The sequence below is a fragment of the Thermobia domestica genome, chromosome 18 (assembly GCF_964235325.1).
Source record: "Thermobia domestica chromosome 18, izTheDome1.hap1.1, whole genome shotgun sequence".
Taxonomy (NCBI): domain Eukaryota; kingdom Metazoa; phylum Arthropoda; class Insecta; order Zygentoma; family Lepismatidae; genus Thermobia; species Thermobia domestica.
Genome location: NC_137471.1, coordinates 167,856,498 through 167,881,722, shown reverse-complemented (window position 1 = coordinate 167,881,722; position 25,225 = coordinate 167,856,498). Strand labels below are relative to the sequence as shown.

Sequence of the window (25,225 nt, the reverse complement as noted above, 5' to 3'; positions counted from 1 at the left end):
CTTATGAACTATTTTTAAATAACATAATTATTTAATTTTAAGAAGTATATATTAAAACTATTATGTTTATTACAAACTAAATATAACAATTATTTAAAAGGAAGTCACAGGATTCCAAGAAAACATAATACGTAATCGTATGCACTTGTGTTCGTTCCTCTAGTCGCTGCCTTAACTTACATTTTGAGGGAAATGTTATTCTGGCAACACTGTAATATCTATCGATAGCAAGACTGAAAATTCCTCAGGTTCATATTTTGTGTTATAGAATAACATTATCTATGATTGTGGTAAGTTGAATTTCATTATCTCCTTTCACTTACGAAAAACAAGCAAAAGAAAAATGGTATTTTTTTATTATATTTAGTAAGGCAGGCTCTTAAGTGATTAGCGAGAAAGGTTGCACGTGTGCAGTCAAACTTTGGAACTTTAATTGAATGGTACCGAAACATTAAGTTCTCTTGAGTACTCTCAAATGCAATTGCCGAAGTTAATCTATAAACTTCCCTTATTTAAAGGCGTGTAGTAACTCAGGAACAAATTTCAACTTACCATTAACGTCACGTAGCTATCTCGCTGTTAAGATTTTGTTTCCATTTATACAGATTTCTTTAGGTCAGAGATAAATAATTACCAGCATCATTCTCGTTTGTTTTAGAGGAGAAGTTCTAAGATTGCAAGAATTTGATCCGACGAATGAACTAGTGATGAGAGCAAGAGTCTTAGTCTTGCAGTTTGTGCAAGAGTCTTGAATGGAAGACCAAGACCAAGACCAAGAATCCCGATGCAAGACCAAGACCAAGACCATACCTGTAAGACCAAGACTCTTGCGCAAGAGTCTTGCAAAAGTATCAGCTCAGTGGTACAGCGTTCAGGTGTGGTGCATGGTGTCGCTCGTTCGATCCTAGCTTGCACCATGTGAAACATCGTCTGCGTGAGTTTTCTAAGGGTTTTCCTGTTTGCACCTATTTCTTCAGTCCACCATTTCATTCATTTCTCGTCAGCACCGTCTCCCTTAGCCTTGGTGCATAACCATATGTCGTTAAAATAGATATCTCATTTCATTTCAAAACTAAAGAGAAATGTAGTATTGGACATCAGTAATTCTGTACACCATAGGTGCCACTACATGGATATGGCCTTGGCTCCGAGGCTCAAGCATCCGTTGGAAATTTTTGATGTGTGTTCATAAAATTAATATCGAAATAACATTTTCATGACATTGACGAAAACTTAGTGCATTTGACCGCGAATTTGATTTCATGGGCGGATGCTTATACATTGATAATTGTTTCTCATATATTTTTAGCATCCTTAAGTATATGGCACATCGAGGCTTGAGCGCCAACAATAAACAATGCATATTCAGAAGTGAGAGTGATTTTGTACAGTTATTTCAAATAACTTTGAGTTTGATGTCGTTGTTTTGTATTTTTAATATAGGTCGAAAGTATTTATAGTTTACACAAAAGACGTAGACAGTTGAGTCGTTTTCAGTTTTCACTCAAATTATTCTAAAATATTAAGGGGTTTTATTATAATCATTATTATTTTAATTTTTTATCTTCCTTTTTTGGTCAATATTGCTAAACATATTATCATCACCATCATCATAGCTATTCTGCCATTATTGGCAGGTCACTTGCTGCAACTGAGAAGTTTCGATGTACGGTGGTCCTCAGCTAGTCTCTTCGTCTTGACGCAGCAATTTTCTGTTTTAATACCTTCCTTCAGCTGCAGTCTCCTTCGCCCCTGCATCTCTTTAATTCCACCATACCCTTTAGCACGTCCCTCATAATACAGTGCCTCCTCTGTCACTGTTCCAACCAGTTCCTCTTCCTCCTATAGATATTATAAAATCAAAGTGACTATGGTTGTGACTCCTAATCTCTTGAATCACTCGACCAATCTCGTTCAAATTTTCAACACAGATTAGGTTCGTGCCTGGCATGTTTTTTTTTTATTATTTCACTTTGACGGACCAACGTAAGGGACGGGGAGGAGGGGGAGATATACAAAAATTAAAAGTGACTATGTTCGTGAGTTAATAACGATTTAACGATAGAACCAATCTGACTCAAATTTTCAACAAGGATGAGACTCGGAACTGGAAAATTATTTACATCAATTCACTTTGAAGGTACAACTTAGGGGAGAGGGAGGAAAGGAGGGGGAATATATGAGAATGAATAAAACTTAATAATTCTTGAAACCCCTGACACATCTCGATCAAACCTTCAACATAGATAAGGTACTGGCCTCGGATGTTTTCGTCATTTCACTTTGACGGTACAGCATAGAGAAGGGGGAAGGGATATATATCTTAATCACTCTTAAACGATCCCAAGATCTCAATCAAATTTTCAACTTTAAAATAGATAAGGTTCGGACCTGATATGGTTTTTATCATATCGCTTTGACAGTGCAACTTAGGGGAGGTGGAGATATATAAAAATGATCGAAAATGACCTGTATTAATGTCGAATCTATAGTTTTCGGGGTCGCTGAGAACAGTGACACTTTCTATGCTGTGTAAATCCAAGTCAGCCCCGCAACTTTGAATAGGGGAGGGAGAGACACACAAAAATGATCAAAAATGATCAATATTAGTGGCAAATCTACAGTTTAAGGGGTCGCTGAGATGAACGGTGACACTTTCAATCCCGTTTACATCCGAATTCAGCCCCGCAACTTGAGGTAGAGAGGGAGAGATACATAAAATGGTTGAAAATGACCAATATCAGTGTTGAATCCATAGTTTTCGGAGTTGCTGAGATGGACAGTGATACTTTCCATGCCGTGCTCCGCAACATGGGGGAGGGGATATATAAAATAATTGAAAATGACCGATACTAGTGCTGAATCCATATATATAAATGATCGAAAATTACCAATATCAGTGTTGAATCTATAGTTTCCAGGGTCGCTATATGGAGATATATATAAAAAGCATTGAAAATGGCCGATATTAGTAACGAATCCGCAATTTCCGGGGTCGTTCTGATGAACATTTCCGATGCCGTTTAAATCCAAATTCAGCCACGCAACATGGGAAGGAGGAGGGAGGGAGAAATATAAAAGTGATCGTAAATGACCGATATGAGAAAACGCTTTAGTAATAGTAAAAATTGAATGGCTATCCTAAGATATTACTATTTTTAAAAAAACATTAACCCAGCGAAGCGAGTAATTGTTCCTAGTTACATCTATTTTTTTTTCTACCCTACTGCTACTATTTCTAACGCCTTGACATTCGTTTCCCGTTCAACCCAGTTAACTCTCTCTTTTTCCCCCTTGCCCACATTTCAAAAGCCTCCGACTTCTTTCATTGCTTTTGAGTAATGTCCATGTTTCTGCCCCATAGAGTACATATTGAAATCAGTGAAACAAAATATCAATATTTAATTGGAAGTAGGTTCAATACAAAGATTAGCTAATCATGGTTGAAAAGAAAAAATGTCTGACGTCTTTAAAGTGTAAAAAAATTGCTATTCATGATATTTCAGTAATCGCTAACATCTTGAATTTCTTTCATGCGTCTCAGGGGTAGTCTCCTCAGTATGGGAACCAGTGGAGTATTGGATCTGTTAAAAATATAAAATATTGTAAAACACTGTGACTTATAATTAGTGGAGCGTAGGCACCCATGGCAGCAAAAAATAAAGATCATCTCCTATGTTGTATATATACCATCATCATACACAAAGGTAAACTATATTACAATTAGAAACATATATTCTATTTCCATTATTATTGGCGTATTGCAGAATTTATCATCACTTATATCCAGAGTAAAATTTGTGTAAAGAAAGCATAATACTTAATAAAAGAAAGACTTGCAAGACTATTGCAAGCAAGACAAAAACCGACACCAAGACAATCCGGGTCTTGGTCTTGATCTTGCATTTGCTCATCACTAAAATGAACTTACTATAAACATGTCTTTGTTGGTCAAATCCTCTTCGAATCACTTGTTCTCGGTGTAATACCAACCTTCTCTCCAGCCGCTTTTGTTTTAGGAGAGAAATTCTAACATTAAAAGAATTCGATCCGACGAAAGGTCTTACAATAAACAGTCCTCTTGTTGGTCACATCGTCCTCGTATGGCTTGTTCTCGGTGCAATGCTAATCTTCTCTCCATTCTATTTTGTTTTAGAAGAGAAATTATAAGATTGCGAGACTTCTATCAGAACAAAGGACATACTACAAAACAGGTCTCTTTTTCGTCACATCCTCTTCGTATGGCTTGTTCACAGTGTAATGCTAACCTTCTCTCCATTTTCTTTCACTTTAGGAGAGAAGTTCTAAGATTACAAGATTTCGATCCAACGAAAGGACTTACTATAAACAGGTCTCTTGTTGGTCGCATCCTCTTTTAGTGGCTTGTTCTCGGTATAATTCTGATCTTCCCGATATTCTCTTTTCTTTTAGGAGAGAAGTTCTAAGATTACAAGACTCCGATTCAACGAAATGACCTACTATAAACAGGTCTCTTGTTGGTCACATTCTACATGTGTTGCTTGTTTTCGGTGCAATTCTAATCTTCCCGTTATTCTCACTTCATTTAGGAGAGAAGTTCTAAGATTACAAGACTCCGATTCAACGAAATGACCTACTATAAACAGGTCTCTTGTTGGTCACATCCTACATGTGTTGCTTGTTTTCGGTGCAATTCTAATCTTCCCGTTATTCTCACTTCATTTAGAAGAGAAGTTCTAAGATTACAAGACTCCGATTCAACGAAATGACCTACTATAAACAGGTTTCTTGTTGGTCACATCCTACATGTGTTGCTTGTTTTCGGTGCAATTCTAATCTTCCCGTTATTCTCACTTCATTTAGGAGAGAAGTTCTAAGATTACAAGACTCCGATTCAACGAAATGACCTACTATAAACAGGTCTCTTGTTGGTCACATCCTACATGTGTTGCTTGTTTTCGGTGCAATTCTAATCTTCCCGTTATTCTCACTTCATTTAGGAGAGAAGTTCTAAGATTACAAGACTCCGATTCAACGAAATGACCTACTATAAACAGGTCTCTTGTTGGTCACATCCTACATGTGTTGCTTGTTTTCGGTGCAATTCTAATCTTCCCGTTATTCTCACTTCATTTAGGAGAGAAGTTCTAAGATTACAAGACACCGATTCAACGAAATGACCTACTATAAACAGGTCTCTTGTTGGTCACATCCTACATGTGTTGCTTGTTTTCGGTGCAATTCTAATCTTCCCGTTATTCTCACTTCATTTAGGAGAGAAGTTCTAAGATTACAAGACTCCGATTCAACGAAATGACCTACTATAAACAGGTTTCTTGTTGGTCACATCCTACATGTGTTGCTTGTTTTCGGTGCAATTCTAATCTTCCCGTTATTCTCACTTCATTTAGGAGAGAAGTTCTAAGATTACAAGACTCCGATTCAACGAAATGACCTACTATAAACAGGTCTCTTGTTGGTCACATCCTACATGTGTTGCTTGTTTTCGGTGCAATTCTAATCTTCCCGTTATTCTCACTTCATTTAGGAGAGAAGTTCTAAGATTACAAGACTCCGATTCAACGAAATGACCTACTATAAACAGGTCTCTTGTTGGTCACATCCTACATGTGTTGCTTGTTTTCGGTGCAATTCTAATCTTCCCGTTATTCTCACTTCATTTAGGAGAGAATTTCTAAGATTACAAGACTCCGATTCAACGAAAGTACTTATTATTAACAGTACTCTTCTAGGTCAAATCCTCTTCGTATTGCTTGTTTATGTTGTAATTCTAATCATCTCTCCACTGTGTCTTGATTTAGAAGAGAAATTCTAAGATTGCCAGACTTCTATCCGAAGAAAGGACTGACTACAAACAGGTCTCTTGTTAGTTACATTCTCTTCGTATGCCTTGTTTTCGGCTGAATTCTAATCTTATCTCCAGTCTTCTTTATTTCACTAGAGAAGTTCTAAGATTGAAAGAATTCGATCGGACGAAAGGCCTTACTATAAACATGTGTCTTGTTAGTCACATCTTATTCGTATTTCTTGTTCTCGGTGTAACGCTAACATTGTTTCCATTCCCTTTTGCTTTAGGAGAAAAATTATAAGATGGCAAGACTTCTGTTCAACGAAAAGACTTACAGTAAACAGAAATCTTGTTGGTCAAATCCTCTTCGCATCGCTTGTTTTTGGTGTAATGCTAATCTTCTCTCCATTCTCTTTTGCTTAGGAGATAAGTTTTAAGATTGCAAGACTAAGATCTAACAAAAGGACTTATTATAAACAGTTCTCTTGTTTGTCAAATCCTCATCGTATTGCTTGTTCTCGGTATAATGCTAATCTTCTCTGCATTCTCTTTTGTTTAGGAGAGAAGTATAAAATTGCAAGACTTTGATCCAACTTAAAGATTTACTATATACAGGAATCTTGTTGGTCACATCCTCTTCGTATCGCTTGTTCTTGGTGCAATGCTAACCTTCTCTCTATTCTCTTTCACTTTAGGAGAGAAGTTTTGAGATTGAGAGACTAAGATCCAACGAAAAGACTTACTATATACAGGTCTCTAGTTGGTCAAATCCTCTTTGCTTTGTGTGTTCTCTGTGTAATGATAATATTCTCTCCGTTGTGTTTTGTCTTAGAATAGAAGTTGTAAGAGTGCCAGACTTCTATTCGAAGAAAGGACTTACTATAAACATGTCTCTTGTTGGCCACATTCTCTTCGTGTGGCTTGTTCCTGGTGTAATGCCAACATTGTCTCCATTTTCTTTTGCTTTAGGAAAGAAGTTCTAAGATTGCAACACTTCGATCCAACGAAAGGACTTAGTGTAAACAGGAATCTTGTTGGTCAAATCCTTTTCGTATAGCTTGCATCTCGGTGTAATGCTAATCTTCTCTCCATTTTCTTCAGTTTTAGGAGAGAACAGTTAAGATTAGAAGAGTTAGATCCAACGAACATACTTACTATGTTCATGGTGTAATTCTAATCTTCTCCCAATTGTGTTTCGTTTTAGGAGAGAAGTTCTAAGATTGAAAGACTTCGATCGGACTAAAGGCCTTACTATAAACAGGTCTCTTATTTATCACATCTTCGTTTCGCTTGTTCTCCTTGTAATGCTAACCTTCTCTTCATTATCTTTTGCTTAGGAGAGAACTTTTAACATGCAAGACATACTTGTTATATCTAACGAAAGGATTTATTATAAACAGTGTTTTGTTGATCACATCCTCTTCGTATCGCTTGTTCTCGGTGTAATGCTAATTTTCTCTCAAGTCTCCTTTATTTTCAGGAGAGAAGTTGTAAGATTACAAGACTTCGATCCGCCGAAAGGACTTACTGTAAACAAAAATCTTGTTGGTCACATATTCTTCGTATAGCATGTTCTTCGTGCAATGCTAATCCTCTCCATTCTCTTTCGTTTAGAAGAGAAGTTAAAGATTGCAAGATTTTGCTGTAACTAAAGAACTTATTATAAACAGTTCTCATGTTGGTCAAATCCTCTTCGTATTACTTGTTCTCCGTATAATGCTAATTTTCTCTCCATTCTATTTGCTTAGGAGAGAAGTTTTAAGATTGCAAAAGTTTAATTCAACGAAAGTATTTACTATAAACAGGAATCAAGTTTATCACATCCACTTCGTATCGCTTGTTCTCGGTGTAGTGCTAATCTGATCTCCATTTACTTTTGTTTAGAAGGAATGGTCTAAGATTCCAAGACTTTGATCCAACGAAAAGATTTACTATAATCAAGAATCTTGTTGGTCACATCTTCGTATCGCTTGTTCTCGGTGTAATGCTAATATTCTCTCCATTCTCTTTCGTTTTATTAGAGACGTTCTAAGATGGCAAGATTTAGATCCAACGAAAGGACTTATTACAAACAGGTCACATTCTCTTGGTGGCCTGCTCTCAGTATAATTCCAAACTTCTCTCCGTTCTCTTTTGCTTAGGAGAGAAGTTTTAAAATTACAATGCTTTGATCCAACGAAGGGCTTTACTATAAACAGGAATCTTGTTTGTCACACCTTCTTCGTGTCGCTTGTTCTTGGTGTAATATTAATCTTCTCTCCATTTTCTTCCGTTATAGGATAGAACTTTTAAGATTGCAAAACTTAGATCCAACGAAATGACTTACTATAAACAGGTCTCTTGTTTTTCAAATCATCTTCGTATGGCTTGTGTTTGGTGTAGTGCTAATCATCTCTACATTCTCTTTCGTCTTAAGAGAGAAGTTCTAAGATTGCAAGACCTCGATCCAACGAAAGGATTTACTGTAAACAGAAATCTTGTTGGTCAAATCCTTTCGTATTGCTTGTTCTTGGTGTAATGCTAATCTCCTCTCCATTCTCTTTTGTTTTGGAGAAAAGTTTTAAGATTGCAAGACTAAGATCTAACGAAAGAACTTATTATAAACAGTTCTCTTGTTTGTCAAATCCTCTTCGTATTGCTTGTTCTCGGTATAATGCTAATCTTCTCTGCATTCTCTTTTGTTTAGGAGAGAAGTATAAAATTGCAAGACATTGATCCAACTTAAAGATTTACTATATGCAGGAATCTTGTTGGTCACATCCTCTTCGTATCGCTTGTTCTTGGTACAATGCTAAACTTCTCTCCATTGTCTTTTGTTTAGGAGAGATGTTTTAAGATTGCAAGATTGAGATCTAACGAGAGGACTTATAAGCAGTTCTCCCTTTGGTCAAATCTTATTCATATGGCATCTATTTGGTTTAATTTTAATCATTTCTCCATTCTCTTCCGCTTTAAGATAGAACTTTTAAGATTGTAAGACATGGATCCAACGAAAGTATTTATATTATCAGATCTTTTGTTTGTCACATCCTCTTCGTATGGCTTATTCTCGGTCTAATTCTAATCTTCTCTCCACTCTCCTTTATTTCATAAGAGAAGTTCTAAGATTAAAATATTTTGATCGGACGAAAGCCTTACTATAAACAGGTCTCTTGTTAGTCTCATCCTCTTCATATCGCTTATTCTCGTTGTAATGCTAATCCTCTCTTCATTCCTCTTTTGTTTAGGAGATAAGCTTTGAGATTGCAAGACTTAGATTTAACGAAAGCCTTATTAAAAGCAGTTCTCTTGTTGGTCAAATCCCCTTCGAATAGCTTGTGTTTGGTGTAGTGCTAATCTTCTCTCCATTCCCTTTCGTTTTAGGAGAGACGTTTTAAGATTGCAAGACTTAGACCTAAGGAAAAGACATAAACAGTTCTCTTGTTGGTCAAATCTTTTTGGTGTGCCTTGTTTTTGGTGTAATGCTAATATTCTCTCCATTGTATTCCGTTTTAGGAGAGAAGTTTTAAGATTGCAACACTTAGATCTAGCGAAAGGACTTATTATAAACAGTTCTCTTGTTGGTCTTATTATAAACACTTCTCTGATTATAAACAGTCCTCTTCGTATGGCTTGTTTTCAGTGTAATTCTAATCTTGTCTCCACTCTCCTTTATTTCAGGAGAGAATTTCTAAGATTGAAAGACTTTGATCGGACGATAAGCCATACTATTAATAGGTCTCTTGTTGGTCACATCCACTTCGCGTGGCTTCTTCTCTGTGTAATACTAACCTTCTCTCCAGTCCTTTCGCTTTAGGTGGGAAGTTTCTATGATTGCAAGGCTTCGATCCGATGAAAGACTTACTGGAAACATTAATCGTGTTGGTCACATCCTCTTCGTATCGCTTGTTCTCGGTGTAATGCTAATCTCTCCATTCTCTTTTGTTTAGGAGAGAAGTTCTAAAATATCAAGACTTCAACCCAAGGAAGGGATTTACTATAAACAGGAACTTTTTGGTTACATCTTCTTTGAATGGCTATTTATTGGTGTAATGCTAATCTTCTCTTCGTTCTCTTTTGCTTTAGGAGAGAAGTTCGAAGATTGAAAGACTTCGATCCAACGAAAGGACTTACCATAAGCAGGTCTCTTGTTGGTCATATTCTTTTAGTATAATGTGCTCTCGGTGTAATGGTAATATCTCTATTCTCTTTTGTTTTAGGAGAGAAGTTCTAAGTTTGAAAGACTTCGGTCCAACGAAAGGACTTCTTATAAACAGGTCTTTTGTTGGTTCATATTCTCTTCGTATGATGTGTTCTCGGTGTAATGGTAATCTTCTCTCCATTCTCTTTTTATTTTTAGGAGAGAAGTTTTAAGATTGAAAGAATTCGATCCAATGAAAGAACTTACTCTAAGCAGGTGTCCTCTTTCATATTCTCTTTTTATGGCTTGTTGTCGATGTTTTGCTAATCTCTCCATTCTTTTTTATTTTAGGAGAGAAGTTCTAAGAGTGCGAGACTTCGATCAAAGGGAAGGAGTTACTTTAAACGATTCTCTTGTTGGTCATATCTTCTTCGTTTGGCTTGCTCTCGGTGTAATGCTAATCTTCCTTCCATTCTATAGTATTGCAAAGGTAAGATTTAATTCGAAATCGGAACATTTAGTAGAAATGTATCTTGTGTTTTCTATATTTCCTTTCCAAATGAAATTGTGAAAGATAAAAAAGTAATATCTGATCTTAATTTGGTGCAACGTTTGAAAAATTGGTGATTCAGGAGCATGTTTCTTCGCGCTCGGCACCTCCTATAGAATTTAGATACATGTTTCTGACTTGTTGAAGTTATCTGTTGGCCTGCATAGTATTCATCATATTAATCCAAGTATCACTACCCGACTGTGACATAATGTCACGTGGTGTTATCATGGGATTGAAAGTGGAGTAAAACGAGTCCTGCGGGGCTCCTAACCCATCTACGCTCGCTGACACTCGCTCACCTATATTTAGTAACTTAAGTAAATCACATTTTTATCAATAACGTCCTATGTGCAAATTCATTACCCCTCCTGGTGCTTCTGGTATTTTCCCTTCCCTATCTTCCAATTACCTCGTACAACGTCTCGCTTTGCGAGAGCCCCACTTCTTACTCTTCTGTTAGTTTATATCTTCATTGTTTGTAGGGGCTATCAGAAATCTCTAGGTAAATGATGGAAAAACCAGAATTTATGCATTTTCTTGTACAGAGTGGCCCAAAAGTAGGTGTACAGACCAGCATCGTACAAGTATGACATTTAATTTATTACGATCATGAATTGATTTTCTTTGCTTTGTTCCGAGATTAAGATATAAGTGAAAATAAATTAAGAACAGATAAGAAAGAAAATAAGTCAATACTTGTGTGGGTAACAATAAGTGAAGGATATAAAATGTCACGACCGATCAGTACTGGACTGTATACCTAGTTTTGGGCCACTCTGTATATTACGTACAAGGGCAAATGACTGTTATTTTCATCTTATTTTAATAATAAAAGTGTTACGAAAATTAAAAAGAAAATAAAAAACTTTCCCTGGCCCGGGTTAAACTCACGCCGAAAGCGAGTTTCATTACTTGTCAGCTGGCAGGTATACTCAGTTACGAGGATCGACAGCGCCTGATCTTTGATTTATGCTATATGTATGCTACGTGGTTAGAAACGGATACCTCCAACCAATCAGAACAATCTATTTAGCTCCTATGGCTAGGATCAGGCGTGATTGAAATGTATGCGACTTAGGAAAGTGACGTGTAGCCTTTCATCTATCGTGACGGAATTTCAGTTTAGGGAAGAAGTCAAGAAAGTAAAGAAATAAAATGAATGCAGTAGGACTTTTAAAAAAGACATTATTTTGCAATGTCTGTGTTTTATCAAAAACAAATTTTGATAATTTTATCAAAGAGCGCTAAATATCATTCCAAGTCAAGAACAATATTTCAAAATGTATTTACCACACAAAAGTGTGAAACTAGTTGAATAAATTTGAGGAATAAAACGCCAGCAAGGAGTGAATAGGCAAAGAAACAACGAATGTCCTATCATTTCGCCTAGAAGGTATCTTAATTATGGAGATAATACAAGAAAATTGAGGTTTTATAAATTAAATAACATCTCAATAAGTTAATTAATTTCTTAAGACATTAGCTTTGGTTATAAATTCTAACTCCATGTCAAAAGGATACTGATAAAACGGCAGGAATAGAAATGTCCCGAATCAAAATAACCCTGCCTCGAAACGACCCCCGAGAAAAAATCCGAGCCAAAAGTGTCTCGATCAGAACAGTCTGTGTCAAAACTGTTCCACGTCAAAAAAGATTGTCTGAGATCAAAGTATAAAAATGCTTATTAGTACGAATAGTACTGTGAGGGCAGCACCTGTTTAAACTGTGTTAAAAAGAACATACATGTGAATCTGGATACAGGGTTAGTCGAAAGTATGAGAGAGGCCAGTAATTCACGAGAAGCATAAATGTTGAGAAAGCAAACGTTGCAAGGGTTTTGGTACGAACATTAAATGAAAGTGTGTCCATCATGACAGCCATATTTAATTCGAGTACATTGGAGATCGCACATTATCGTTAAATGTAAATCGATATATATGACACATTAATTTAGGTTGGAATCTCCCCGTGTACAAGAAATCTCAACTCATTTTTGACTTATCATGATTCGTTTAGGGGGTATATTGTTGTGTTTGGCATTAAGAATTAACTGAAAGGAGGTGTACTATATACCTATCGGTGATTGCAAACTGCAGACTACAAAAAACATGACCAAGAAAACGTGCCATATACTTACAAATTGCTAAAAGCAAGCCTTGAAAGTTCTTTCCGCCATCTGTCGGACAACAGGTCAACCAATCATAAAAATTTAAATGCATACGTTGAAGCATATTATAGGAAAGTTCTCTTGTATCCTCCACAATGTAAATGTCGTGGTCATTCATGGTGTATGGTTTGGTGATATATCTTGTTCTTAATGTACTCCCATACATGTAATCCAAGGATGGAGTAATCGGAAGATCTTGCAGGCCATTCGATCACACTTCGACTTTCAATCCATCAGTGGGAAGAGTTTTCACGTAAATTTTGCAGAACACCCTTTCATATTGTGGCACGGCATCTTCTTGTTTTAATTAAACGCGACTAAAATTCTATGAGTAGACCTGAATGCCAGGTACAATCTGTTCACGAGGTATTGTTAAGAAACATACAATGCGGGTTTTCATTCCTTCAATAGTGACGGTTATGAAGGTTCACCTGACCATTTAACATAAATGTCGCTTTATCAGAGAATATTATGTAATGTCCGTTGATACCGCCATCATCGATATCTCGCGTCATCACTCCACTAAATTCAATATGGTAATCAAAGTCTTCTTCTGCTAGTTTGTGTAATGAACACACTTTGTAGGTTTTATACTTACTATACAGTAGAATTCGTTATATTGAAATCTTTCAAGCCCCCAGGCGTGTTGGGAACGCTCGTTATCGATATGTGCGGAGTTTCCACAAAACATTGTAACATCTCACGCAAGTAGCTCATTGCTGCAATATTTCAACCATCTCACACAATCACACACGGTCTTTTACACTTCCAGTTTCTCCAAAATATCGAATCGGCGGTTAACTTGGAAAATTGGTCACGTTCGAAAAATATAGCATCTCCATAGCCACACACCATAAGTAACGTAATAATTTCTTGTTCAGTGGGCTCCGTTTTGACTACTGATACGCACGTAACTATTCTTACTTTAAGACAAAACTCAATAGTACTAGGAGGTACACACACAATCTTCACAGCTAAGATAAGAAGTACAAGTGATTGTTATATTCTAAAGTGATGTAAAGCTACAGTCATCAGAAACTAGTTGAGTTGATAAATAACCATGATTGTTGTCTATTACTAAAAAGGTATGAAGCAGTAACATAAATTGATTCTGATTGGATCTGCCTTTGTTCAGCTTCTACTTAAACCCACAGAGAGTTCTAGACAACGACCAACATTCCTTTACACTAATACTTCGATAACTTCCAACCGAATTATTCACAAAAATTACATATCTTTACATATTCAATGTTGCACAACTAACAACCCTCAATTCTCTGATATAATTTGCATCGCAAAATCATAGAAAGCTCTACTATAAGGATGTGTGCCAACATTTGCAAACATTTTCCGCCTAAATAATTGTCATTTCCAACGTTGAACTTTGTTCCTTGTCAAATGATATTTGTGGTGCACGATACAGTCTTTTACATTAATATAATGGCCCTTTGAGTTGTCTTATATATTTATATTTGTATGTATGTATCTATCTATCTATATCTATATATATATATATATATATATATATATATATATATATATATATATACTGGCGTATTTAAAGGGGGCTTCCGGGCTTAAGCCCCCCGAAATTTTATTTAGCATATTACAGTAAGTGAAATATCTTGCAGAATTTTCACATTTCCAAGATTGAAGTTAGCAAAGCCCCCCCACGAAGCAAAATCGTAAATATCCCACTATATATATATATATATATATGATAGATATTTTTCTGTGCGGAGTTATAAATCTTCGTGACTTTGACACGAAAAACTAACTGTACTAATCCGCAGGAAGAAAACAATTTTCGAGGATATATTAAAAAAAAATATATTAGTTTGTTTCATTATGTTCGAAGTGGCTCATGCAAATTTAATTTACAATCTGTTATTATTATATCGTAGTTTATATTCATTGAATTATTATTTCCGTAAATATCACAAACTAGCAGCGTTCACCCCGCTTCGCTGCGGTCACCCCGGAACGCAATAAACTTTGTTACTTAGATAATTTTTACTTTTTCGCTTTCAAGTGATATGATAAAAACCATAGAAGATTGCAGTAAATGTTAACATTATATCGCCTGTCATTTATGTTAACCCGCCCCGCTTCGCTGCGGTCACCCCCGAACGCAATAAACTTTGTTACTTAGATAATTTTTACTTTTTCGCTTTCAAGTGATATGATAAAAACCATTATAACGCCTGTCATTTATGTTAACCCGCCGAGTGACACGGTCATGCGGGTTGCATATAAATACGTTTATTTTTATACCTATGATGAATACTAACAAAGGATTTGTACGTAATGGACACCTGAATGGTCAATTATCTCAAGACACTGGTAATTGAAAATTAAAGTGATATGATAAAAACCATCTAGGGTCCAAATCCTAATAACCCCCCCAAAATAAAAGAAATTGGTTCAGCCGTATTAGCGTGATGAGCGGACAAAGGATTTGTACGTTCTCTTTTATATATATAGATAAGTATTTCAGTTTTGTAAGAAATTATATATATATATATATATATATATATATATATATATATATATATATATATATATATATATATATATATATATATATATATATATATATATTAACTTTCAGTTAGCAAATTAATTTACTTTTGTCACGTTCACTCAGTTTTTTGCATAGACTACTTTGCAGGATTAATTATATTCTTCATTCTCTTTAAACCACAATGCTACGTCAAACACAGAATTTTTAATTATGTTAAGCATTGAACTAACCGAATGTAGATATCTATATATTTGTTCCTGCAACACAAATAAAGCAGGTGCTACCAACAGAACATTTTTCGTATTTCAGGGGCGGATCCAGGACGGACTTCTGGGGGGCGGTGGGTTGTAATACTGCTACTTAGAGCTACTTTTAAAGAGCTTCAAACTCTGCGATGGGTTTTATTTATATATATATATATATATATATATATATATATATATATATATATATATATATATATATATGTATAAAATTAAAAAAAACTTCCCTCCTCTGGGGGTGATCGCCCCGATCGCACCCCTGGATCCGCCACTGAATGGTATGCGTTTTTATACTTTGATGTCAGTTTTTTGCGTGGGACCCTTTTAACCAGGGCCCTTTAGTTGGAGGGTCTATTTGTCCCGTGCCCTCTTGAGGTACGACCCTATGGACTCGGTCATAGTAGTAGGGGTACGCGTATATCTCGCTGAGTCAGCAAAAATTTTCTCGATTCTGATTGGCTGAGAGAGGTCACGTGACTTTAGGCCCCGCCCACGCGGGAAATTCAAATTTTCAGGTCACATGGTATGACGTCATGAGTCACCCTGCGGGGAAATCCCTCACCAGGGATTTTTGAAATTCGTTCCCTTTTACGGGTAAGATGAGTGCTTATGATTGGTTGACAAATGTCACGTGATCTTAGACCCCGGTATATTTGAAATTCGTTCCCTTTTATGGGTAACATGAGTGTTTTGGTACCACGATGATGATTGGCTGACAGAGGTCACGTGATCTTAGACCCTGGGGTTTTTGAAATTCGTTCCCTTTTATGGGTAAGATGAGTCCTTTGATACCTGATTCTGATTGGTTGACAGAGGTCACATGATCTTAGATCCAGAGATATTTGAAATTCGTTTCCTTTTACGGGTAAGATGAATGCTTTGGTACCATGATGCTGCTTGATTGATAGAGGTCACGTGATCTTAGGCTCTGGGATTTTAAAAAATCGTTCCCTTTTACGGATATTTTCTCTGATGAGTACTTTGGTATCACGATACTGATTGGCTGATAGAGGTCACATGATTTTAGACCCGCCACACAGTGAACAGGTTACATGGTATAATGTGGGGAAATTCCTCACTCATTTGTTTTATTTTATGTGTAAGATGAGTGTTTTGGTACCTCGATTTTGATTGGTGGATAGAAGTTACATGATCTTAGCCCCCCCCCCAGTCCATGAGGAAATACAGAGCGATATGACGGCGATCCATCCTAGACCGGGATTTTAGAATTTTGTTCCCTTTTTATGGTTATGCGTAAAGTTCCCATGGAGGGTTCAACCTCCTCCTTAAATAACCCTTTTTGGTATCATGATATTGTACTGAAGTTTACCTTAAATATTATCATTCTCTCTTTGGCAGATAAGATGATTACCAGTTTTCTTACCTTGATGGAGATCCTGTCCTTGAATTAGTAGCCTATGTCTCTGGAAGTAACAATGGTGAAAGAGGGGTGTCGCTTGTAGATTTCTTATAACACATTGTTGTGAGTTTAAGCGATTTTTTTTAAACGCTCAGTAAGCGCTTCATTAATGGAAACAGTGTTGCCAGATTTTTTCTTACCTAAACTGCTCCGATTCTTTTTGAAACGGTTCCGCAGAGTGCAAGAAATTTTAAACTAAAATTTTTTCGAACTAAAAAAAATGTAACTAAAAATTTTAAACAAAAATTTTCAAACAAAAAAGTTTCGACCTAAAAATTTTGAAACAAAAATTTCAAAAAAATTTCGAACTAAACAATTTAAACAAATTTTTCGAACAAAAAATTTTGAACTAAAAACTTTCGAACTAAATTTTCAAATCAAAAAAATTTTCGAACTAAAAAAATTAAAATTTTGAACCCCAAAAAAATTTCGAACTAAAAAAAATTAAAAATTTTTCGAACGAAAAAAAATTTTAAACTAAAAACTTTCGAGCTAAATTTTCAAATCAAAATTTTTTCGACCCAAAAAATTGAAACAAAAAAAATTTGAACTAAACCAATATTTAAAAAACAAGTTTCGAACTAAAGATGTAAATCACATCTAAAAATTTTCAAATCAAACTTTTTATCGAACTAAACTTTTAAAATTTTCGAACTAGAAATTTAAACCAAGTTTTAGAAAAATCCTAAGAAATGTTTTTTAAAGGAATCGAACTCAGGTCTTTCAAACCAAAGATGTGTATGCTAACCGCTTAAATGAGATCGGATTTAATCATGCTTGGTGGGTTTCGAACCATGGTCCTTGAAAAGGATACACTTATACTTTAAGAAAATAAATCTGACAGTGTAACGCTTCCGTTCGTGGATTAAAATAAAATGCGTTGACATAGAAGCACATATGATTGAAAATGCAAACGTCAGCCGATGTTGTATCGTATTACTTTAGTTTTACTACGAACGTGTCAGCATGATTCATGAAAAAAAAAAGCAAACATTGACATTCTCGTATGGAATATGAGGAAAATGAAATGTCGTCACAATTTACGACAGGTAGTGACATGATCCTGGCAGAAGGCATTTGGGATCAGAATTGCGATACTAGATGTTGTAACTATTGAGAAACGTGAATGACGTCACGATCGATTGTTACACATCGTTTTGGTTCGTGATTCATGACAAAATCAGCGAGCGTTTTGATTGGTTCGTTGTGATGTCATTTTATAAATTTCCTCGTTTCTGATTGGTTGATGATGACATCGTTTTCGCAGCGAACTAAATAAAAATCTAAATTTCATTTTTCAAATCCTACACCGCTCTCAACTGTCAAGTGAGAAGGTCTGTTTTTTAAAAGTGTCTTCATTTAAGAAGCTTTACTGCACCGACTTTTTGTTCATTGAATTTGAGGTAAGTTCAGTGAGATTTTATTTTTCACACAAGATTCCAAAATCATTTTTATTTTATATTTGTGGGCGGATCACGAATACACTGTTTTACTTTTAGTACGAAATATTTAGACTATGAAGAAATTAGTGGAATGGGAAAGTGGGAGTACGAATCAGGAACCCCACACATTTAAACTAAGCACGAGAAATGATATGGTTTAGCGTCCCTTCAGCTTAATGTTGAATGTGAACTCCCGTCGGGAATTGAACCATGGTCAAAGATGTGTGCGCTTAGTTTTGAAAAGAATGCATTACAAAATTTTAAACTCTATGCCTGAGAATAATATGGTTCGATTCCCTTTGAAACATTTAGTTTAGCGTCCTTTCAGGTTAACGTGATATTCGAGCAACCGCCGGGATTGAACCAAGGTCAGAGGTGTGTACGTCAACCACTTAGGTTAGTTTTGAAAGAATGTATGATAACATATGAGAATATTAAATTTTTTAAAAAAAAAGCTTGACAGCACCCGACGTGGAAAGCAAACCCCACCGAGGGTTGAACCAGGGCCTTCCATGTTAGAAGCATGTACGCTTACCGCTTAAATAAAAAAGAGTGCATGAATATTTGGTTAAAAGTTTTACGCTATACAGATTTTGTTTTGACAATTACCTATGTGTAACGTTAATGTTTGATGAATCTCTTCAACTTGCAAACGCATCATTTAAAGGTCGTTGTGAGTAGAAAAAATGCTTACGCGTGCTTTATCACATCTCAGTACTGTTGAAACATTCATTCATGCATTCTTTTTATCACTATAGAATGGTAGGTCAGTTAAATGCTGATGCAATGGTCTCCAGTATGATAGCAATAAAACACACATTTCAGTAACATAATTATTTTTAAAAAAACTTTGATTTCTAGTACACGTGATTTAATAATGAGATTCTGAACGCCACCGCCAGGGAATCAAACTCAGGACCTTTACATGAATTGCTTAGTTAAGCATTTATAATGAATGTTATGATTTCCTGTTTATCACCCACCGAGGATTGAACCAGGGCCTTCCACGTCCGAACCATGTACGCTAACCGCTTAGTCACAATAATAATAAAAAAAATACGCTATACAGATTTTGTTTCGACAATTACGTATGTATAACGTTAATGCTTGGTGAATCTCTTCAACTTGCAAACGCATCATTTAAAGGTCGTTGTGAGTGAAAAAAATGCTTACGCGTACTTTGTCACATCTCAGCACTGTTAAAACATTCATTCATTTCATGCATTCTTTTTATCACTATAGAATGATAGGTCAGTTACATGCTGATGTAATGGTGTCGAGTTTGACAGCAATAAAACACTCATTTTAGTAACATAATTATTTAAAAAAAACTTTGATTTCTAGTACACGTGCTTTCATAATGAGATTCTGAACGTCACCGCCAGGAATCAAACTCAGGACCTTTACATGAATTACTTAGTTAATTATTTATCATGAATGTTATGATTTCCTGTTTATCAGATGATTAAGATTTTTCTTTCTTCTTTTCTTTTGTAGTAAATTCACGCTGCTCAATTCCTTTTTTCCCTTACACATTTATCGCAATTGTACCTGTTTGTTTGTTTTCATTTTTAACCATGGCCGAATCGGGTTTTACTGTTCGCAATGAAATCACTCGTCATTATAGACGATTTAACATTGAGGGCAGAATGCTCGAAGTTCAATTCAACGCACCACCCGTACGAACCGATATTATCCAATACGTGCATAACAGTTTCCAAGCAATGCTGGACCATTTGTTAGCCAATGTCGACGATGAGGCGATGGTTGGTTTATCAGTAATATCGCCACGCAACACGAATAAGCCATTTTGGGTGAGTTTTCGCCAAGCACGAAACCTGACATTGGAAACGATGTGGGCCTCGTTCGAAAGAGTTTTACAAAGTAACAATGCATTTCTCCTGCACGAGCCATTCACCGTTCATTCCCATCGTGTGGATATTCCAAGAGGATACGGTGGCGGTTTGCGGCAAGGAGTACTTCAAAACGAAGAATTGTTACGTTGCAAGCGAGGGATTGTACGTGTAAAAAATCAAGATTCGAGGTGTTTGGCGTACGCCCTTGTTATTGCTATTGGCCTGAAAAAATACAAGAATACAGATATGAAACGACATAAGCAATATCAAAATCAGAGAAAATGTATTGTGGACCAAGAAGTCGATGCGTTATGTGCAAATACAGGAGTGAATTTGGATCATGGTGCCAGTGTAAATGAAATTCGACAATTCCAGGCATACCTCAAAGAATATAAAATTACAGTGTATACCAGTTTCACAGGCCATGATATCATGTACGAGGGGCCCAACGATGAAAATCGCACTCCCATAAATTTGATTTGTTTGGCTGGCCATTTTGACATCATCCAATCTTTAACTGCTTGTTTTGCAACCAAGTTCTACTGTGAAGCGTGCCATAAAAAATATAGTGAACGTAACAGACATGTAAAAAATTGTCCTGTAACGTGCTCCAAATGTTTACAGAGACCTCTATGCGACAAGAACCAAACGTCGATATTGTGCAACGACTGCAATCGTCAATTTTACGGCGAAGAATGTTTTAACAATCATCGTAATATTGTATATCATCAAGGGGAACCTGTATGCAAAATGGTGAAGCAATGTACTAAATGCTACAGAGTATATTCTTTTGTACGAAGTGGACAACGCATTCATGATTGTAATGAGATCTTTTGCAATGTTTGTAAGAAGATTGTTCCAGGATCGCATCAATGTTTTATGCTTCCCGATCGACAGTGTTTGAAACCTGGTGTTCCTTCACTCATGCACGCAAAGAAAGCATTATTGATATTCTATGATATAGAATCTATGCAGGACACGAATATTGGCGATAATACGTATGTACACATTCCAAATTTATTGGTTGCACAACAAGTATGTTATGCATGTGTTGAAAACGATAATATCCAGCAGTCTTGCAGTACGTGTGGTCAGCGCCAGCATATTTTCCAAGGAGAGGATCCAATTTATAATTTTCTTCAGTACTTGCGGGAACGTCGTCCCAATATAAATAGGATTTTCTGTCTTGCTCACAACTCGAAGGGTTACGATGGACATTTTATCCTAAAGACCATGGTCGAACAATGCCAATGGAGACCTGACGTCATATTAAATGGGACCAAGATACTGAGTTTAACCTTGAATAATCTGACGTTCATTGACTCGTTGAACTTCCTGCCTATGGCATTAAGCAAATTGTCAAAAGCGTTCAATTTACCCACAACCAAAGGCTACTTCCCCCATTTCTTCAATACCAAAGAAAATCAATCATATATTGGACCACTTCCAGAAACGAAGTATTATGGTGCAGATGAAATGGCCGTCGAAGACAGGAACAAGTTCATGCAGTGGTACAACGATCATCGTAATGACACGTTTGATTTTCAGAAAGAAATTATCAAGTATTGTATTCAAGATGTCAATGTACTGCGACAAGCATGCGTTTCGTTTATGACGTCATTTGAAGTAGAAACCAAAGTGAATCCCTTCTTGGAGACGATCACGATTGCCAGTGCTTCCAATTTAGTATTCCGCCGGAATTTCCTCAAACCCAACACCATTGGAATTCTACCGGCACATGGCTATCGATGGAGAAGTACGCAATCGATCGCTGCAATGCAATGGCTGGCCTACATTGAAAAAACCGAAGGAAAACAAATCTTACATGCGGCCCGACAAAAAGAAGTGTTTATTGCGGGATTCCATGTTGATGGCTACTACCAGGATCCTGAGACGTTAGAGGAGCACATCTACGAGCATGCCGGCTGCTTTTATCACGGGTGTAAAGTATGTATTACTACAGGCCGTAATCAGCCCATCTATGGCAATCCAGAAGACACCATGGAATTCCGTTATGAACGAACGCAACGAAAAAATGCAAGACTGCGTGAATTGGGGTACATTGTACATGAAATGTGGGAGTGCGAATTTAAACAATTCTTGAAACAAAATCCAGCAATGGCGACGTATCTGAAGAATCATCCGTACATGAACCGCAGACCATTAAATCCAAGAGATAGCTTTTTTGGAGGAAGGACCAATTGCGTGAAATTGTACCACCAAGTCGACGAAAAAGCAGGAGAAGTAATAAAATATTTCGATATTGTCTCGCTTTATCCTTACATAAATAAGTGTGCTAAATACCCTGTAGGACATCCTAGAATTTATCTACAGGGTGATGAAAATATACCACCAATAAATAAAGTCAATGGTCTGATCAAAATGACGATATTACCAAGTCGCCATCTTTATCATGGTCTCCTGCCTTACCGATGTAACAAGAAACTACTCTTTCCACTGTGTGCTGCGTGTGCCGAAGAAATGAACCCAGACCCTACAGCAACGTGTACACACAACGAACAGGAGCGGTGCCTCACTGGAACATGGGTATCATATGAAATACAGAAAGCAATAGAATTAGGATATCAACCGTTGGAAATCTTTGAAATTTGGGATTATGACATTGAACAATATGATCCCATCACGAAAACAGGTGGCTTGTTCACGGAATATATCAATACGTTTCTGAAATCGAAAATGGAAGCTTCTGGCTGGCCCAGTTCCTGTGTGACCGAAGAAGACAAATCAAAATTTATACAAACCGTCCTGGAGCGTGAAGGTATTGCATTGGATCCGACCAAAATTGAAAATAATCCTGCACGAAGAAGTTTATCTAAGCTTTGTGTTAACGCTCTTTGGGGAAAACTTTCGCAACGTTCAAACTTTAGCCAGACCACAATTATTGATCGGCCGGAAGAATTTTATGAAAAACTCACTTCCCCCGACATTAAACTCCATCAAATTGTACCCATCAATGATACGATGTTGTATGCGTTCTGGGAGTACAATGAACATGTGCCTGTTCAAAACCGAAACACCAATGTCGTGTTAGGTGCATTTACAACATGTCAGGCACGTCTGGAACTGTACAAGTACCTGGAAATGTTGCAGGAACGTGTTTTATATTTCGACACGGATTCTGTGATATTTACAGAAAAGCCCGGGGAGCCAACCATTGAACCTTCTACGTACTTGGGATGCTTATCGGATGAGATGGAGTCTTATGGACAACGAGCGTACATCAAGACATTTGTTAGTGGAGGACCGAAAAATTATAGCTTAGAAATATACAATCCAGATACCAACGTCACCAGCTACATATGTAAAATTAGAGGATTTACATTAAACTATGGTGCAGGACAGCAATTAAATTTCAATACGCTAAAAGAAATGATAACAAATCAATGCCGTGGACAAGTCACCATCACTATCCCCCATAAGATATGCAGGATCAAAGACCATACCATCGTCACACGCAAAGAAGAAAAAATGTACAGTATCCAGTACACAAAACGTCGATTTAAAGAACTCAATTCCTATGATACGGTTCCGTACGGGTACGTTAAAAAACGGAAACTGGAACTGGAAAAAGAAGAAGATGAAGAAAAAACTGTAAATACCCAATAAGGCCGCCATTTCTTTTTTCCTTTTCCTTTTTTTCCCTCCTTAACCACAAAGCAGCAACACCAAGAAGAAAAAAAACGCAGTACCCAGAAGAGTTCATAAACCACCAACACCATCAGTGGAAGAAATGTAGAATCTCGTATCCAAGGGGGAACCTTGACCATAAAGCAGCAACACCAAGAAAAATGCAGTACCCAGAAGAGTTCGTAAACATCCATCAGTGGAAGAAATGCAGTCATCCTGTACCCGAGGAGGAAGATGAGCCTAAACAGATCCATCATTTACGAGTAAGTTTTATTTCTCTCTTATCAATATTGACTCGTTTTTATTGTTTCAGGAAAAAAAAAGAAATTCATGAAGTAATCCGTTGTTTCTTCTTTTTCTTTACAGGATACGTCTACAAGATTCGAAGATAATGACACGCCCAACATATTCATTAAACTAGATCCTGTATTTATTATGTTAATAAAATTGTATGAGAAGAGTACATACCTTTCGTTAAAATACAACAAGTTGAAAAAAATATGTTTTATTATTTATTGAAACCCTGAACACTTGTTTTCAAATAAATGGTAATCTTCAAAATTTAAGGTGGAAAATATATCCAAGATTTGGTTTAAATGATTTTGTTTGAAAAATTAATTAAAGAATTTTTATTGTCCAAAATTTGGTTTTTAATTTAGTTCAAAAAATTGATTTGAAAACTTTCAAATGTGGTTTACATCTTTAGTTCGAAACTTGTTTTTAAAAATTGGTTCGAAAATTTTTTGTTTAAATTTTTTTAGTTCGAAATTTTTTGTTTAATTTTTTTAGTTTGAAATTTTTTTGTAATTTTTGTTTCGAAATTTTTTTGTAATTTTTGTTTCGAAACTTTTGTTTGAAATTTTTGTTTCAAAATTTTTAGTAACAAACTTTTTTGGTTCGAAAATTTTTAGTTTTGAAATTTTTTTAGTTCGAAAAATTTTTAGTTTAAATTTCTTGCACTCTGCGGAACCATTTCGAAAAGAATCGGAGCAGTTTAGGTAAGAAAAAATCTGGCAACACTGTTTCCATTAATGAAGCGCTTACTGAGCGTTTAAAAAAAATCGCTTAAACTCACAACAATGTGTTATAAGAAATCTACAAGCGACACCCCTCTTTCACCATTGTTACTTCCAGAGACATAGGCTACTAATTCAAGGACAGGATCTCCATCAAGGTAAGAAAACTGGTAATCATCTTATCTGCCAAAGAGAGAATGATAATATTTAAGGTAAACTTCAGTACAATATCATGATACCAAAAAGGGTTATTTAAGGAGGAGGTTGAACCCTCCATGGGAACTTTACGCATAACCATAAAAAGGGAACAAAATTCTAAAATCCCGGTCTAGGATGGATCGCCGTCATATCGCTCTGTATTTCCCTCATGGACTGGGGGGGCTAAGATCATGTAACTTCTATCCACCAATCAAAATCGAGGTACCAAA

General features: G+C 36.2%; 1 protein-coding gene across 4 annotated transcripts in view; it reads left to right on the top strand.

Moving 5' to 3' along the window:
* The window catches only part of LOC145675914 (sodium- and chloride-dependent glycine transporter 2-like), a 158,438-nt gene that overhangs the window by 51,124 nt on the left and 82,089 nt on the right, over positions 1 to 25,225 (top strand). For all 4 annotated transcript variants that reach the window (XM_081746712.1, XM_081746714.1, XM_081746713.1 and 1 more), the window contains one exon: positions 10,260 to 10,398. In XM_081746712.1, the coding sequence (XP_081602838.1) occupies positions 10,260 to 10,398 (139 nt within the window). The remainder of the gene's footprint in view (positions 1 to 10,259; positions 10,399 to 25,225) is intronic.